The sequence below is a fragment of the Hippoglossus hippoglossus genome, chromosome 18 (genome assembly GCF_009819705.1).
Source record: "Hippoglossus hippoglossus isolate fHipHip1 chromosome 18, fHipHip1.pri, whole genome shotgun sequence".
NCBI classification, from domain to species: Eukaryota; Metazoa; Chordata; class Actinopteri; order Pleuronectiformes; family Pleuronectidae; genus Hippoglossus; species Hippoglossus hippoglossus.
The window spans coordinates 10360146-10376233 of NC_047168.1; the positions used below are offsets into that span (position 1 = coordinate 10360146).

Sequence of the window (16088 nt, forward strand, 5' to 3'; positions counted from 1 at the left end):
GAGTAATAATGTATGATTTTTGGAGGTTTTTCACTCACTGTGGGTGAACTTTATGAATGAAGGAGGATTTTGATCTGGTGGATTGTTGCTCTGAGCACCGAGCTTTACTTTCTGTGGTTTAAATATCATCGTGGAAACAAGAGTCAGTGACGGCAGCTGCTTCATTCTGTCTTATCTCAGCTTTTATATACACCTGTTGCAGATCAGATCAGATCTTATTAACTATGACACTTCATATCTCAGTTCAGAAAACGTTCCCATCAAATTCAATTTATTTTGATTTTGAGCTTTTACTTTTTTGTTCTTCTTTTCACCAAGGACGTTGTTTTCACTCGTGTCTCTGTTTGTCGGTTGGTTGATTCTCCACGAAACTTAGAACCCAATTCTACTCTCATTCAAAGTCTGGGTGTCAAGTTGGTTTCAAAATCAATCAATCACATTTAATTTGCAGCACACATTCACACATTACAGTTCATATCTCAAGTTTTATACTCATTCATATCTTTAAATCATTTAACAAGTGTTAAAAAGTAATCATGAAATAAAATCCCCCCCCCCCTGCTGTGACACTGGCACCTGGTGGCACTACACTCACATGGTGGACTGAGCGTTCATAAATAGTCATAGTTACAAACTGATCTGGAGGAGGGACGTAAGCGTATTAGAGCTCCTTTGAGAACAGAGAGCAGGTTCACTGAGCTGCAGTGGGGCGTTACTTACCTACGTGCCAGAAGCGTGACGCTAACACAACATGGCAGCTCGGGGCGGCTCTCCGCTACTTTCTCAGCCTCACCGGGTAATTGGTGACCCGGCACCCCACCTGACATGGGTGGCTCGAGGTGCTGGCCCCCAGAGAGGCATGAAGGGTCAGTCCAACGTGGGATTGTCGTATGCTTGCTAGAAGAAAAGCATGTGACGAGTCAAAGCAGTCGGGTCCTTAAGGCGGAAAGCTACAGGTCTTGTTTGACACCGTGTTTGGTTTGGGTGACAATCAGTCCAATCCCTCCGTGTACATCCATGTGAGGGATTATTGTGACATTAACGTCAAGTTTCGACGTTCCTTGTTTAGCTATAGACGCAACCTTTACTTAGATAAATAACAAATGCATTCACGCCGCTACCTACAACTTTAAATACACACACCAAAGACCAACAGTCGTAAAGAAGCACACACTCATATCAGTGCCCTAAATATGGCTGATTTTGTTTTTCATCAAGGTCTATGAATTGTTCCCTGAGAAAATCGGTGGAAATGTCAAAAAACAACCAACAAACAAACAAAAGTAACTAAAAAGTTAACAAACTTTCAAACATCTTTTGTGCAGCCTCCCTCTTCTAATATATTTACTTTTAGAAATCGGAATATTCCCATTACACTATATCCTGATTTCCAGGACTTGAGCGTCTCTCCTGTGTGTCACTGGGTCAGTATTTCTCAGCCCGACTCATGATGGAGGTTTCTCCTCTGCTCTTTTGTGAGTTTGGTGCCAAATCATGTGTTTGTGTTTGGTAAATCCCCTGAGAAGCCTGGCACTTTCTTTTTTATCCCACTGACTTGTCATGGGTCATGTAGTTCACTAACTGGACTCCCCTCTATCCCTCTGTAATAGTTTTCCTCGACCTTTGTCTGGGGGGGTAAATTTGCTTTTCCCATGCTTCTCCCGTGACCTCATGTAAAAAATCCTTCAGAGCCATTTTTGTTTATAAGATTTGGGACCAGATCCTGGGGCTGGTGATGCTCGAGCAGGCGTTACTCCATTTTCTTCTAATAGGTGAATTTATGTTATTGTGATGGTTGTTTCTTAGATGATCATGATTTTAAGGCAAACTGTAAAACTGATGAATAGAAATTAATATTACATTCACAAAAGATTTCTCAGGTGTGTGGGAGGTGGATTTTTCAGAAAACTGATTACTAAACACCCTCAAGTCTCCTACATAACTTTCTTTATTTGTTACAATACATCAAATGTTGAATACATTTGTTTAATGTACAGAATGTATGATAATTCTAGTTTATAGTCAATGCAATGAGGTCATTGTAGAGTTAATAACTTTCTTACCTGCTTCAAACGAAGCTTCAGAACAACCACTGAAAGCTAAAAGTTGTTCCCACAGAACTTAACAACAGAAATAAACCTTGACTCAGCATTACAACCATGACACACGTGCACGAAAGTATTTCTGCTGTTTGTGAAGATTGTAGTAACTCAGGTCAGCAGTTGATATAGCCTGCCCCCTGGTGGCCAGTTGGCTTCATCACCGACTACAAATGAAATAATCGAGCCAGACTTCTAAAAGCGGGTCATTCCTTCAGAATAAAACAACGACCTGTGTAAACTTTAATAGGAGGTTTGTATGTGACACAGTGAGATCACATTAAAATTCTTTATTTATGCTGTAAAATACAAATATAAGTCTTACATCTGATCACGGTTGTACACTGAAGCAGACTCGAAGCTCTCTGTGAAATCCTGACTGACGCTCACTTGGGGATTAGAGGTGCTTATATTAAGATTTTATAAAAACATCAAGCACTAAAAGTGTGAAAGCTCAGGCCAGCCAGCTAGCGCTACACGTTTCAGCTGTGTATATACATTAATAAAAAAGCAGCACGTCCTTTACATGGAAGCCTGGCATGTGTGTGTATACCTGCAGGACCTCTCTCATTAAAGCTCTAGTAGTGTTGTAGCAGCCAGGTGGGGGCAGGATGACCCGGCAGGACAAAGTAGCTCCACCACCAGGGCTTCTCTGCTCTCTCCTCGCGGTTCTGGCTCAGGACAGCCGCCGTGGTGTAGCGCTCGTACTGGTTGTAAGGGTCAAAGCGGTCGTAACTGGACAGGATGGTGGCGTCCTCCTCCTGCAAGTCGGGCTCCAGCGGCGCCTTCTGCAACACGAAGTCCACCCGGCCCGCCGTGTGCATACGACGAGGCAGGACCACTCTCTTCATGACCCTGGTGTAGCCCGGGGCTGAGGCGCCCACGATGTGGCTGCCGGGGTTGATAAGGCGCCAGTATTCTCCAGTTTCACCTTGAGGGGAGACAGAAAGGCCCAATGTGCTGTTTAAGGATAAAACACTCCACAATGTTACAGGTCATTTGATTGATTTCTCAGAGTAATTCATGGACATTGCTGATAAAATAAATCAGCCCTATTTAGGGGACTGATATTTATGAGAGTGTCCAATTTGGTGCAGATCCAATTAAAAATCTGGATCGAGAAATATTAAATGTGGTTTCATAAGACGACTGTTGGACCTTGGCGGTGGTATGTGCCATTCTATCTCGGAGTTAAGTAACTTTAAGGATGTGGAGCCTCCATGTTGGGTTTTCAGTCACTTCCAGTCGAACATACTGGAGCTTTCAGAGAAATTCGGGGTTTCCTAGTTGTCAATTCGATTTGGACATGAACAGCTAATTGCAGTAACTCCTAACGTGAGACAAAAAAGTTTCGCGATGTTATGAGAGCTTTGCAGTAGCATGCAGTTAAAATGATAATCATCACCTGTGGTAATATCATGTCGTACTCCTCTGATGGAAATCCTTGCACCTTTTATTGCATTCCCCCCCTCATCTTGTACGATGCCTTTAATGCCATGATGGACCTGAGGAACACCACAACACACATCGATCAAAAATAATTCATACACAGGTATTACGACTTTAGAAAAATCATTTAATATCAACTAGTTTAAATGATGTACTTATGAATACCTTACTTATACAAAACCCAGAATAGTCGGGACTTGTTCTTACTAGTTCCATGAACGTGAGCAGAGCGTCGTGGTTCTCGTGCCAGCCGATGAAGAGCTCCTCCTCAGCCGGGAATCGATCACAGCCCAGCTCCACGGTCACCTCCAAGCAGTTGGTGTGAAGGTAGTTGAAGTCCTGCATACCTGAGCAGTGACAGAACAGAACTGCTTTACCCAGAATCCCTTGAGAAACTGTGCTGATGACCCCCCCATCCTGATCATAACTGATCGTACAGTGACCCCTTGTGGCTTCTGGACACTTAGAGTCAGATTTCACCAGAAACGTTTTCATGGAGCAGTAACCTTCACTTGTCAGACTCACTGCCTGCGATGCTGGACCACTGGGCTCCGTTCACGATTCCCTTCACACTCTGGTCACGAGACGATCCACAGTTGGCGTGTTCGTTGGCCATCCTCTCGTGGGAGTTTGCGTATACTGTGGCCAGAAACTTGAAAACCTACAAAATAAAAAAACTGGTGCATTATTTTTCCTTCTTCAATGTGGGTTATGTACAAAAAACTGTATTTATCCATTATCAGAACATACAATTTCTTTCAATACTGTGCAATACTTCTCATCTCCATTTACATCTGATTTATCTATTTATTTGTACTTTCATTTAGTTGTGTGAAATATCCTGTTTTTACCACATTTATAAATTGTTGTTAGTCTGTAAATCATTGTTGCTTTAGATCCTAGTTAAATAAATGTCAGATTTTGAGTAAATGTTAATATTATAATCTGGTTTTATGATATCTATGATATTATTGGAGATAACAGAACAGAGGTGTGACACCCTATAAACCATTTCTCATGAATGCGTAATTAATAAACTACTTTATTAATGAACCCTAGTGTGCTTTTAATAACTATAAATTTGTGAATGTATTTGAGAGCCGTTCTGTGTCCGTCAGTATTCATTGTGATTAGTTGGTACTTTTTTGTGAATATTGACATTTTACATCACTTATTTTAAACAGCAAAGTCTGTGAAAATAACATCTTCCTGTTCTGAAGGTGATTATTTGTTTTTGAAGGAACCCAGTCACCTGATCGTCCGGTGCTGGGGAGAGGAGGTTGCGTTCCAGCGGGTGTTTGGACAGATCAAAGGGGTACGACACCACCAGGTCCCCGCCGTGGAAGTTGGCAGAGAGCACGAACGGGATGGAGCGGATCCATTTCATGACTGCGTACGTCTCCGGTGCGACCTGGATCGCAGCATTAAGACTTAATTCAGACCGAGAAATGTGAGTTCACTCAACTCCCTTGACAGTATCACCGAGTACAAGTCACTGGCATGTATGGATAAGGATTCACACTGTACCTTACCAAACCAGTAATAGTCTGGGATTGAGACATGGTCAGTTCGGAACGTCCTTTCTCTGCGTCGGCTGTAAACAACGGAGGTCAAATCAGGGAAGTTTCTGTTCAGGTCGATGTTCTGAGCGTTGCTTCGACCGATATTCGAGGTATCGTATCGTTGACCCTGAGGAATTCACAGGGGAGCAAGTTTGAAAGGAAATAAAAAAACATCTAAAAACATGATGCATACGATTATTAAAGCCACGCAGAATTTGGAACATCTAACGTGGAGAACTGACCTCCTCCTCGTCGCCGTAGTTACTGTCCTGGAGTCCAGAGACAGCCACCTCGTACCCGTCGGGGTTCATGGAGGGCAGGATGTGGATGCGGGTGGTGTTGATGAGGTTCTGGATGCGCTCGTTCCCCAGCAGATACTCCGAGCACAGATACTGAGCCAGGTAGATCAGCAGCTCGCGGCCCAGGACTTCATTTCCGTGCATGTTGCCAATGTACTTCATCTCGGGCTCCACTACAGAGGGTCACATTTATAGTAAGAGTCGGCTGTTAAATATCGGCCAATTTATGTTTACGTTTTAAGGAGGGACATGTTTATTCTCTCAATTTAAGTTATTTTTATTCATAGTTCTTCATCTGATACATTTTTTACTCCTCAATATTTGTATCGGCCTCCAAACATCCGTCCCAGTCCGGCTCTAGTATTTCCACAGTCTGATGGGTTCTACTTACGCAGTTCGTGTTGACCTGGGTTGTTTGAGAACTCGATGACGAGCAGCTCCCGGCCCTCCATGCTGCGTCCGATGCTGTAGGTCCTGGCTATGCTGGAGCACTGCTCCTCGGTTTTCTTCAAAATGCTGATCATCTGAGGATTGGTGTGATATTTGAACTGCAGCGAGGCGAGGGGATCCTCCTGAGGAGGAACCTCCATGCTGTCCACAGCCTCGGCATCTTCCTCTGCTGTAAAGAAGAATTATCGGTTTTGATTCATGTGCTTCTCAGCTCCATTGACTGACCACATTTTAGATCTCTAATAAAAAAACGATGCCTCCATTCCTGCAGCGCTGCCAGGGTATAAATAGGATGATCGTAGAGTCTGGTATGTGCAGCAGAAAAAACAGGAGGAATGTGTGGAAATTCAATGTGACACCAATCGCCTGATGAAACGTGTGCGCTTATTATTTCAGCTGACACAAAACTGTTAATCCTGCTGAATTCTACTCACCTTGTTTTCGTATTTACGATTATTTTGACCAAAGCAAAAAACAATAATCAAGTCTGAAGTCCCTCATGTGACATTTTCACCAGTAACTCATGGATCTTGATGAAAAGAATCAGGGATATTTAAGGGACTGATATCGGAGTGTGTGCAATTTGGTGCAGCTTCAATTAAATCCAATTCATATGTGGTTTCACGGGAGGGAAGGATGTTTTCAGCTGCTGTACGGAAACGAATAAGGATTAAAAAAAAAGGAAATGTGACTACCCCCAATGCGTGGCTGAGATAATGAGGATTCATTCGGAAATCAAAGGTTTACACGAATCTTCAACAGTTGTCCAAACAAACGTGATTGATTTGGTGCGGATCTGAAACTGCCGGACTGGGCGTTGTTTTGTTGGCTTCGCTAAAAGGCTTGATTGAAATGAAAGGAACTGTGGGACGAACTCGAGGTCACATTAAAAACAGTAACAAACACGAGTGCGATGTGAATGTGGGAATAATCACACGGGTTTCACCTGCTGCCAGACATCTGAACCACATTGTTTTTGCCGGAAAAGAAGAATTAGCACACCAATAAAAAGTGAGACCTTTCATTACAGTGCAACAGGTCAAGACCGCGTGGTAAATTTCATTGGTCGACTTTGAGACTTTGACGATCGTGTACACATTCGACTTTACACCGAAGCCAAAATGACACGAGTGTAAGTGTAAATCAAGACCTCCTGTCTGAGCAGATGTTCCCGTTGTTCATGTTCTCATATGGCTCACACATGATCTCTTCCTCCAGCAGCAGCATGACTGTGTCTTTTCTCCTCTACTTTGGAAAACCTCCATTTTTCTTCAACAGCTTTTTTACAGAATACTACCAGACATAGTTTTCCCCTTTGTTTGTCTTTAAAGACGCTGTTTACAACACGGGGCTTTCTAGTGAAAACACTTGGAAAAACAACCACGGGGACCTGGAGTGAGTGAGGGTTAATGTGGCGAGCTGAGGCGTTCCACTTGGATTTTTATGTTGAGGTGAGCCGCACCAGCATGTGAACAAACCAGATGTCTGCAGAGAATGTGTTTGAGAAAGAGCTGAAACTCAAAGGACAGCACTTGTCTTTTCTCTTTCAGCTGAAAACAGAGAGGTGTCAGCTCAAAACCTAAAGTTTGACTATTAAAAAGAAAGAGATAGATAGATAGATAGATAGATAGAATGATTGATTGTCCTTGTTCTCACCTTTGAGCCCTGCCAGTGGGTCATAGCATCCTTCTTCATCACTAACAAAGAAGCGATCACAGTCCAGGAAGTAGGGCCAGGCCATCTCTATCCCCTGGAAAGCATGGCTGCATTTCTTCTGCACGGCCTCGCAGGTGCTGCGGCACGGCTTCAGCACCTTGGCGTTCTCACAGCGGGGGGCCAACACCGAGCAGCCCAGCATGCGGATCTCGGGGTTGCACTCGCCGCCGAGCAGGGACTCCACCACGCTGATGAGGAGGTACTCGGCGCCGCCCTCGGCGTCTTCGCGGCTCTTGTGGCCGAGGATGTTGGGGAACATGGTGTGAGTGTAGGCCATGTCCTCGCAGTAGGACAGGGAGACATCGGTGCATTTGGCTGAGGTAAAACATCAAATTCAGATGGATTAAGGATATTTTCTAATTAAATGTTAATAAGATTTCACAGCAGGAGTCTTCATCAGTCTTATTTCGCTGTATCTTCATCCATCACACACGAGGTCACGAGTCTCACTTTGCTGTCTTCAATCATCTGCTCCCAAATACTTCTATTATCTCTGGAAATTAAAATCTGAATAATTCACAGGCCCATTGATCATCTAAAAATACACGTGACGGTTTTATGGCTCTGGGGCCAGATTCTATTAAGACTACGCCCAGTGTGTGACTTATGATCTCAACTTTGGTGTTGTTCAAAAACACTGACTCCAAACCAAAGTCCCCAGGGATGGAACTGAGCAAGCGCTTGACCTGTCAGGGGGAGGGTGGGCCGACTTCATGGGCCCCGATCCTTCTCTAATCACATGTTCACTGATTTCAGGCTCAAAAAGTCAAAGAACATAAAGCATTTGGGAGTCTGGCAGCTGGAAGACGAAACAGCCCAGGAGTGTGACACCCATGCACAGGGGATACTTACGTTTGTCTTGCACGGTCGGCTTGCACAGTCCTGCAAAACACATCAGTGAGCATTAGCTGACACGGTGGCAGACACTAGATGGCAGAGTGGTTTCTATAAAAGCCTCAGTCTGGCCTGTAAAATAAAGTAGTGTAGTGCTCAAGATGTGGTCTTGGCTTCTGCAGCTTTTCTGAAATCTGTCTGCAAAGGATCACAATTCACAGATGTTCCTGGTTTTATCCAGGGATATTACAAAAATATGCTTTTATAAAGTATATTAGTATTTGACAAGTCACAGACCAACACGATCTCATGAAATCCATCATAATTTTCAGCTTCGTGTTTCTAAAAGTTGCACAAAAGCTTTTTAAAGCAAGTTTTTACTGCATGAAATTCAGTCCAGTGCAGCGGCTCCATGTGGAAAAAAAATAAGATGCCACATTGTGCAGCAGGTCCAGATGCACACATGGGAATAAAGTTTGGTATCATAATAAAAAAGAGAAGAACGACTTTACCTCTGACTCTCGGGTCACAGCGCGGAGGAGAACACGAAGCGAGGGCGAACAACTGCAGCAGGATCCGAAGCATGATGCTCATTTTCCGACACATTGTTATGCTCCGATGTGGCACCTCACACACACGCAGGAAGAGAGAGAGTGTGTGTGTGTGTGTGTGTGTGTGTGTGTGTAGAAACTCCCTCTGAGCCGCTTTACTACAAACATTACGGTCAGCTATCAGGTTACAGAGGAAATGGCTGAGAGGTGAACTGGGGACAAGATCAACTGGAATTCTTCTCTCTCTGTTACAGTAGAGTTTAAACTGGATATAAAGATAAATATAATTAAAGTGTTAGCTCAGCTTAGATTGTCGTTATTGACACAGTAGCCTCAACTATTGATTCATTGATTGATTAATGGGGCCTTCTTCAGTCACATGACACCGATTGTCCAATAGGAAGCTGTTAAAACCAAACTAAAACCTAATAATTAGCAATTTACTATAGTTTGTCTATACTTAATTGTGTTATTGATATATTTCGTATAAAACCGTGTGGCCAAGTTAACAAAGAATACTTTCTTGTTTTAACTGTGGCTAAATGTGTTATAGTATCGGTGTGGGCTACTTTTGTTGTTTTTGAACCAAACTATATAAAGTTAAGTTCATAAAGTTCGATTACACTATCGCACCAATAAAATGCATTAATGCACTGCATATTAACAAAACACAGAAAAATATACAGTAGTTTCAGGAGTAGTTGTAGCTGTGGAATAAGTCATTTGATATTCATACATTCTCCTTTTTTAGCAGTTTAAGCTGCTTTTAGATGAAACTGATGGATTTCACATGTAAATTCCTTCACTTAATGCTGCAAATAATTACTGTTGGTGTGTTTCCATGCGTCCAATCAGGCCGGAGTCATCACTGAGTCTGAATAAATTAGAATCACTAATCTTCCAAAATGATCTTTACCCCCTCGATTTAATTACACTTGGCAATAACGGCGCCGCAGCAGAGATTGTGCTGTGACACCGCGGTCGCTCTTCATGCCACATATCATCTACAATGTAATTAGGGCCACGATGAGGCAGAACAATGTGAGAAGCTGCCGGTGAAAGAGGAACCGAAAGAGTGGTTTTATTTGCCAATAGTGATAATGTTTCATGTATCTATTGATTTTTGGATATTGAATATTGCCCCACAATGTTTCCATAATCCTAATTTTCCTCCTATTTGCGGTTAACTGCACCGTTTGAATGTAATGTTGTAAAAATCAAGTCTGAGGACATTTGACGGTACCGTGAAAACATTCATATTTTTAATAGCTTAATAATTGACAGCTTTTTATTGCACATATTCCACTAACAGCTAATCACACTGTCAAAGAACAGCAAGTGGCTCACGGGAGGAAAAGTACACGTGAATAAAATACATCCAAAGAAACAGATTTTTTTTTCTTAGTATTAATAATAATAATAATCATGATAATAAAGCAGCTATTCTGGTTTAGAGCAGCTGAAGAAAGTCACATATGCAAATCTGGCACAAACACAGAACAGTGTGTGTTTTAAAGCACTTTGAAAGCGTTCCTATGCTACATCACGTTACCCCCCCACCCCCCAACCCCCCCATCTTCATCTATAGACAAAACATTGTTCCTGTACAGTGCAAAATATAGAATAACATCATGTAAATATCCATTAGAAACGTTTTTCTCCGGTCAACTGGCAGAACAAAGCACAGTTGTACAAATGCATTTTCCCGGTAAAAGTGAACTATCTCTAGTACATTCAGTTACACTTTAACACACACACACACTTTAAAGGACGACTGGTGAGGCTGCGTTTTTTATTACTGTCAGCGAAAAACACACGAGAAGACTTCAAACCAGAGATGAGCTCATCCTGATGCATCCATTCACCTTCCTATTGTTTAAAATAATGTGGCCACTGCACATTATACTGGGTGTGTTGATATTTATGAAACATGTGTGTATTTTTCATAGTGCACTCTTTGAGCACTGCACTAAGGTTATGTGTTTTAAATGTGTTTTTACTGGGATTGTGGATTCTTCTAACCCTTATTTTATTGTATTATATTGTATTAATTAAATGTTTTGATTCTTTTAATTTACTATGATTAATGATGATTAATGTGTATATTTGCTATTTTTCTTCTTTAAGTGCAATTGAAGGTATTGTCAAGTCTTCAAATTTTGCAGATTTGACTTTTGTGTCATATCAAGTAGAAAACGTTACTTTTACTTGACTAGATTTTTGTCTATTTATTTGTACTTTTACTTAAAACGTTTGAGGACTTCCTCCATCAATGCACTCAAACATGCTGCTGCTATAAATACTTGTGCACCAAACTTGTAATAACCTGCAACTAAACATATACTATTTACTCCTTATGTACAGAGTCCAGCTGAGAACATATATCTAAAGACTTGGAGCTGCGGGCAGGCTGGAGAGTTTTGACAGCACTGAGAGGCAAAGTCCGTTTTTTTTATCTTCTCATGACCCTTGTGGACAAGAACAAAAACAAAGAACCTCACCAGCCGCGTCCTTTAACATCGTGGTGTACATGTTATTTGCCTTTGGCTCTTGTATCTATAGTAGCTCTGAGAGGATTAGACAAAGTGCATCAATATTCAGTGACTGACATGACACTGCAAAGTAGTCTAACGTGGTCAATACGGAAAAATGGCAACAATGTGCAGCAGCTGAGCCTCAACGCCGAAGAGCACATCCGTCCAGTGAAGCTACTGTCTCCAGGAGCAGGGACGACATAGTGTCCCCGGGTTTTAGCGGCAGAGGACGGAGGAAGAAGATTCGTTACAAAGTGGTTGGTCCAGCTCAAAAGGCCACTTTCCTCTCAGAGTCAAGACGTCTCCGGCAGCGTGGTCCTTCATCTCCATCTTGAACCCATGTTTCATGGAATTGATTTGTCTGTGTGTGAATCTGCGTGGGGGTGGGGGGGGGGGGAGTTTTCCTGTGTGTTGATGAATTAAAGATCCCTTGTTTACCAATACTGTCTGAGGCCACATCATCCCTGTCGCTCCCTATCTGTCTTCCCCCTCACCCATCTCGCCTTCCCCTCCGTTTCTTCGCCTGTTCATCCTCCCCCTCATTACTGTCTGTTCAATCTTCCCCACCCACCATCTTCCTTCTTTTTGCTCTGTCCCCCCCCCGCCTTCCCCCCAAACCCACAATCTGTCCCCTCCATCTAGTCTTGTTTCGCTTCCTTCTAATATCCTGTCCACTCCGTCTCTCTCTCTCTCCCTAATTCTTCGCCTCCGCCCATCCTCCACTTCCTCCAAGAGGCAGCCTTTCTGTTTTTTGGCCCGCTGCGTGGTGTGCATCTGTCACGTCCGCACGTTCGCCATTAGCTGATCCTCTGGAGACAGTAGTCGTTCTCTGTGTCTAGAGAGCTGTTGTGGCCAGATGAAGGGTACAGGTCGCGCCGGAGCAGCCTGTTGACGACGGAAACCAGGACTTTCTTGTACTGCTGACGTAGGAGGGAGTAGGCGAAGGGGTCAGACGCAGCCTTGCTGTATGTGAGGCACTTACTGATGATTCCCCAGTGGCGGTTGACGTCCACAAAAGGTAGAAGCTCAGCCAACCTGGGGGGGCGGCAGCAGAAACATGACTAAACAAAGTACCAGAACAGCCTCTGACACGTTAGGGACAGTGTGACAATTAGAAGATAGGATCAAAAAGGGGGGAAGGTCTTTCTATTTTTATTCTTGCTGAAGAAAAAGCAGGAGATGATCTGTATTTTTTTTTTTTTTCCAGCCTTTCCTTGAAACAGTAAAAGCAGTCATTAGGCATGAGTCACTATAATGACCATCATATTTTCTAATGTGTAATTTAATTTATATTGTAAAAGAAAATGATTGCACCTTTAACATATTTAGTGTTACACGATTTAAAAATTGCATGCATGTATGGAAGAATTGAACTGCCTTAAAAAATAAATCAAATAAACCAAGAGTTTGGCTTTAAGAACTGATTTAATTGTTTTCAAATCAAATCACTACACTAAACAATAAGGTGAGGAGATGGCAATTTAAATCTTCCTTTTACAACTTTGTTTCTTTATTAGATTTGAATATAGGCATTTTTAATCTTCCATAGAACATACACAAAACACAAAATAATATGTCTATAAAAATTTGTATTTTTGTCATTTTATTTCTTTGTTAGATTTGTTTAAGCTTCCATATTGTCACGTCCTTTCAGAACATACCAGGGGACAGGGGCAGTTTTTCTATGTGAAGCCTGAGAGCTGTCATGAGGAGATGATGTGTTCAAGTGCTCGTGTAAAAGTAGAACAGATAGCACATGTTCAGGAATTCTGAGTATAATCAGATGTTTTGGCTTCAGCTGTCACTCAGACGTGCACGTAGGCCCGGTTCAGGAGGTTGATCCAATTATCCGGAGACTTTTTCACAGTGAGTGTGTGCTCCGTGTTCCCTGCCACACACCACGCACTGTGCATCAGCAGCAGCCACATCTGGCAGTAAACAGCTTCTCCTCTTTTCTCCGGGAGCCACTTTTTTGTTAAGTGTTTTCCAATGGAAGCAGCGTGGGGTCTGTTTACATCACCACAGTGCAGCTGACCAATGAGCTGTGTCCAGGCTCAGATCAATGATAATAATTCTGAGCATTAGGTCCAAATAAGCCGTGTGGTGTCAGGTGAGCTCACACACTGATGTGATTGTGCACTTCAGGTGTTGGATTGTCTTTAATCCGATAATGTGTGTGTGGCAGATCTGTGTATTTTTAAGTCTCTGCAATTACCCACAAGGTTATTGCTCATTCAAGCAAGGTCGTTTGTTTTTGAAGACTCATGCAGAAGTTTTGAATAAAAATGACATGATGCACGGTTGCTGTCAGTTGCACTTACCTTGTAATTACATAAGGAGCAAAGCAGATGATGAATGAGCCGATGAAGATGCTGATCTTCTTGGTGGCTCTTTGCTTTCTCCTCTTTTGCTCTGTTAAACATCTCTGCTTCACGCTGGAAACAGGAATGGGCGTTTAGTCCATTTGACAAACAGTGTGAAAACTATATGCATATTGTGAGAGTTACATGAAGAAACTTGTAAATGAGACATGCAACTGTACCTGGGGTGAATGTCGACCAGCAGGAAAAGAGTCTGCATGGTGATTATGTCAATCCTCTTGCAGTGGAACCTGGCGACTTTCAGCACCTTCAGGTAGGTGAAGCAGAGGATGAGCAGGGACAGCATGAAGCTGGTGGCGTGAAAAACCACTGTGAAGATTGTGAACTTAATCCTGTCGCTGCCCCGGTCCCTCGGCTGCAGGGTGCACGACGCGTACACATCGCTGTAGTCGACCCAGGAGAAGAGCAGCGCCGTGAGGGAGAAGGTGAAGGAGTGGAGCCAGGAGTAGCACACCATGATCAGCGCGTCCTTGTAGCGCATCTTAGTGGAGTAACTGAGCGGGAAAACCACCGCGATCCAGCGGTCGATGCTGAGGGCGGCCATGCTCAGCATGGTGTTGGCGGTGAGGAAAGTCTCCAGGAAGCTCACCGTGTGGCAAACGCAGTCCCCGAAAGGCTGCTGGTTCCGGACGATCCCCACCAGCGTGGCCGGCATGTTGAGCACAGTGATGAGGATGTTGCAGAAGGACAAGTTCATGGTGAAGACACCGGGCACCTGCCGGCGTATCTCGGTGCTGTGCACGAAACATAGCAGCACCAACAAGTTGGACAACAGCGACACGACCGCGACCACGACGATGAACAAAGCGAAGATAATGTCAGCAAAGTCCATGTCTCACTCCAGAGCGTCCACCCTCGGGTTACCTGCGCCTGTTGTGGACAATGAGCACTTGGAAACAACCATGGCCGCGCGTCGCGCACCTCTTCTCCAGCGGCTCCAACTATTCATTCCACTTAGATCCGTGCGCACCGCCGCGTCCTCTCCAACTTCCCACGACGAGCGCTGTCCAGAGTGCTGAGGACGCGGGCGGCCGCCGCCACTCACACCCGCCGATCAGCGCGCGTCAGGTGCAGGGGAAAGTGAAAAGCTGCGGGGCCAAGTGGAGATGTGCGTGTGGGGCGCGTCTTTCAGCAGCTGCGGCCATTCAGACAGCGAGCAGGCGGCTCACTGAGCAGCCACATACTGAGCTGGACTGAGGAGGACCCGGGTGGAGAGGCAGCGAGTCTACTGGAGTGAATGATCACACCCAGAGCTGCAGGAACAACTTGTCCTTTAGTCACAAAACACACTTCCGTCCCTACTTCCTACATACTGGAGCATTTCTAGCAAATCCTCGTGCGTTGTTTGATTTGTGTTGTGCGCAAATACGCATCAATCCCCCCGAATACTATAAGTTATTCACGCGTGAGTTTCTCGCGTCGCCCGCATTGATTCGACTTGGCTCGAATCAATGTGGATGTGGAGGCAAAGGGGCGCATAGAAATCCGGGGATGAGCTCTTGGATAATTGGAGACGTGTCTGCCGTGGCCAAATGGCACCAGGTGCACAGGCGCACCGGAGAGGCAGAGGGGGCGAAACGATCCCTGTCCCCAAATGAATTATTTATAGGCCAGTGGCTACTGTAGATTCACTGTTTGTTATTGGAATTGTGTGTTTGGGATGCAAAAATATACACAGAGAGGATTGATGGTAGAATGTGACCTTTTCTAAAAAATAGCCGATGAAGAAATAAAATGAATACGGTAAATATCATTTTCTTTTCACTCCATACTTTTGCTGAAGCAATGAAGTAGCTCACCAGTCAAAACAATATCACATTGCAATAAAATCACAACATCTAATCATGTACCAACAGTGGTGGTACATATGAAATTATGTTTATTAAACATTAGCCACAGCCCTTTATAAATGGTTCAGTACCAGCAACCCAAACTTTCTGTTTATTATGTGCAACTATATCACCCTGAGGCATCATTGAGGAACAAAGAAAAATGATTTCACGATGAAAACAAAGCTCCAGTAAAATATAGTAGAGCATTAAAATGGTACCTGATCCAAATTGGAGGAACGTAGTCAATATGGATGCTCGTGCTTGTTACTGAGTCATGCCCACTCCTGGAGAAGTGTGTGTAGACAGTGACTCACTGGGGTCAGACGCAGCCTGCAGGGCTTTTCTCTATCTTTTCTCGTTTTGCACTCACTTCATCCTCCA

General features: G+C 43.7%; 2 protein-coding genes across 2 annotated transcripts; both read right to left on the bottom strand.

Moving 5' to 3' along the window:
- Positions 1 to 2373: 2373 nt before the first annotated feature.
- On the bottom strand, positions 2374 to 9092 carry LOC117751794 (carboxypeptidase Z-like). The gene is made up of 11 exons (XM_034568714.1): positions 8922 to 9092; positions 8428 to 8457; positions 7516 to 7890; positions 5801 to 6028; positions 5353 to 5582; positions 5076 to 5237; positions 4801 to 4959; positions 4074 to 4209; positions 3756 to 3895; positions 3505 to 3604; positions 2374 to 3030 (listed from the first exon to the last, which is right to left on the bottom strand). Exons 1-11 carry the CDS (start codon positions 9013 to 9015, stop codon positions 2678 to 2680), a joined length of 2007 nt encoding a protein of 668 aa, XP_034424605.1. The 5' UTR covers positions 9016 to 9092; the 3' UTR covers positions 2374 to 2677.
- Positions 9093 to 11778: 2686 nt separating this feature from the next.
- On the bottom strand, positions 11779 to 15642 carry LOC117751796 (G-protein coupled receptor 26-like). Its single transcript, XM_034568715.1, has 3 exons — positions 14037 to 15642; positions 13816 to 13929; positions 11779 to 12529 (listed from the first exon to the last, which is right to left on the bottom strand). Exons 1-3 carry the CDS (start codon positions 14705 to 14707, stop codon positions 12292 to 12294), a joined length of 1023 nt encoding a protein of 340 aa, XP_034424606.1. The 5' UTR covers positions 14708 to 15642; the 3' UTR covers positions 11779 to 12291.
- Between the last annotated feature and the right edge of the window lie 446 nt (positions 15643 to 16088).

Bases quoted from the DNA above. Each gene is read 5' to 3' on its own strand.
- LOC117751794 (XM_034568714.1), bottom strand. From the start codon at position 9,015: ATGTGTCGGAAAATGAGCATCATGCTTCGGATCCTGCTGCAGTTGTTC. The intron at 8,458-8,921 runs GTAAAGTCGTTC...TGTGTTTTGCAG, and splicing joins CTGTGACCCGAGAGTCAGAG to GACTGTGCAAGCCGACCGTG. The intron at 3,605-3,755 runs GTAAGAACAAGT...GGTGTTCCTCAG, and splicing joins TGCTCACGTTCATGGAACTA to GTCCATCATGGCATTAAAGG.
- LOC117751796 (XM_034568715.1), bottom strand. From the start codon at position 14,707: ATGGACTTTGCTGACATTATCTTCGCTTTGTTCATCGTCGTGGTCGCG. The intron at 13,930-14,036 runs GTACAGTTGCAT...TCCTGTTTCCAG, and splicing joins CTGGTCGACATTCACCCCAG to CGTGAAGCAGAGATGTTTAA. The intron at 12,530-13,815 runs GTAAGTGCAACT...CCGCCCCCCCAG, and splicing joins GCTCCTTATGTAATTACAAG to GTTGGCTGAGCTTCTACCTT.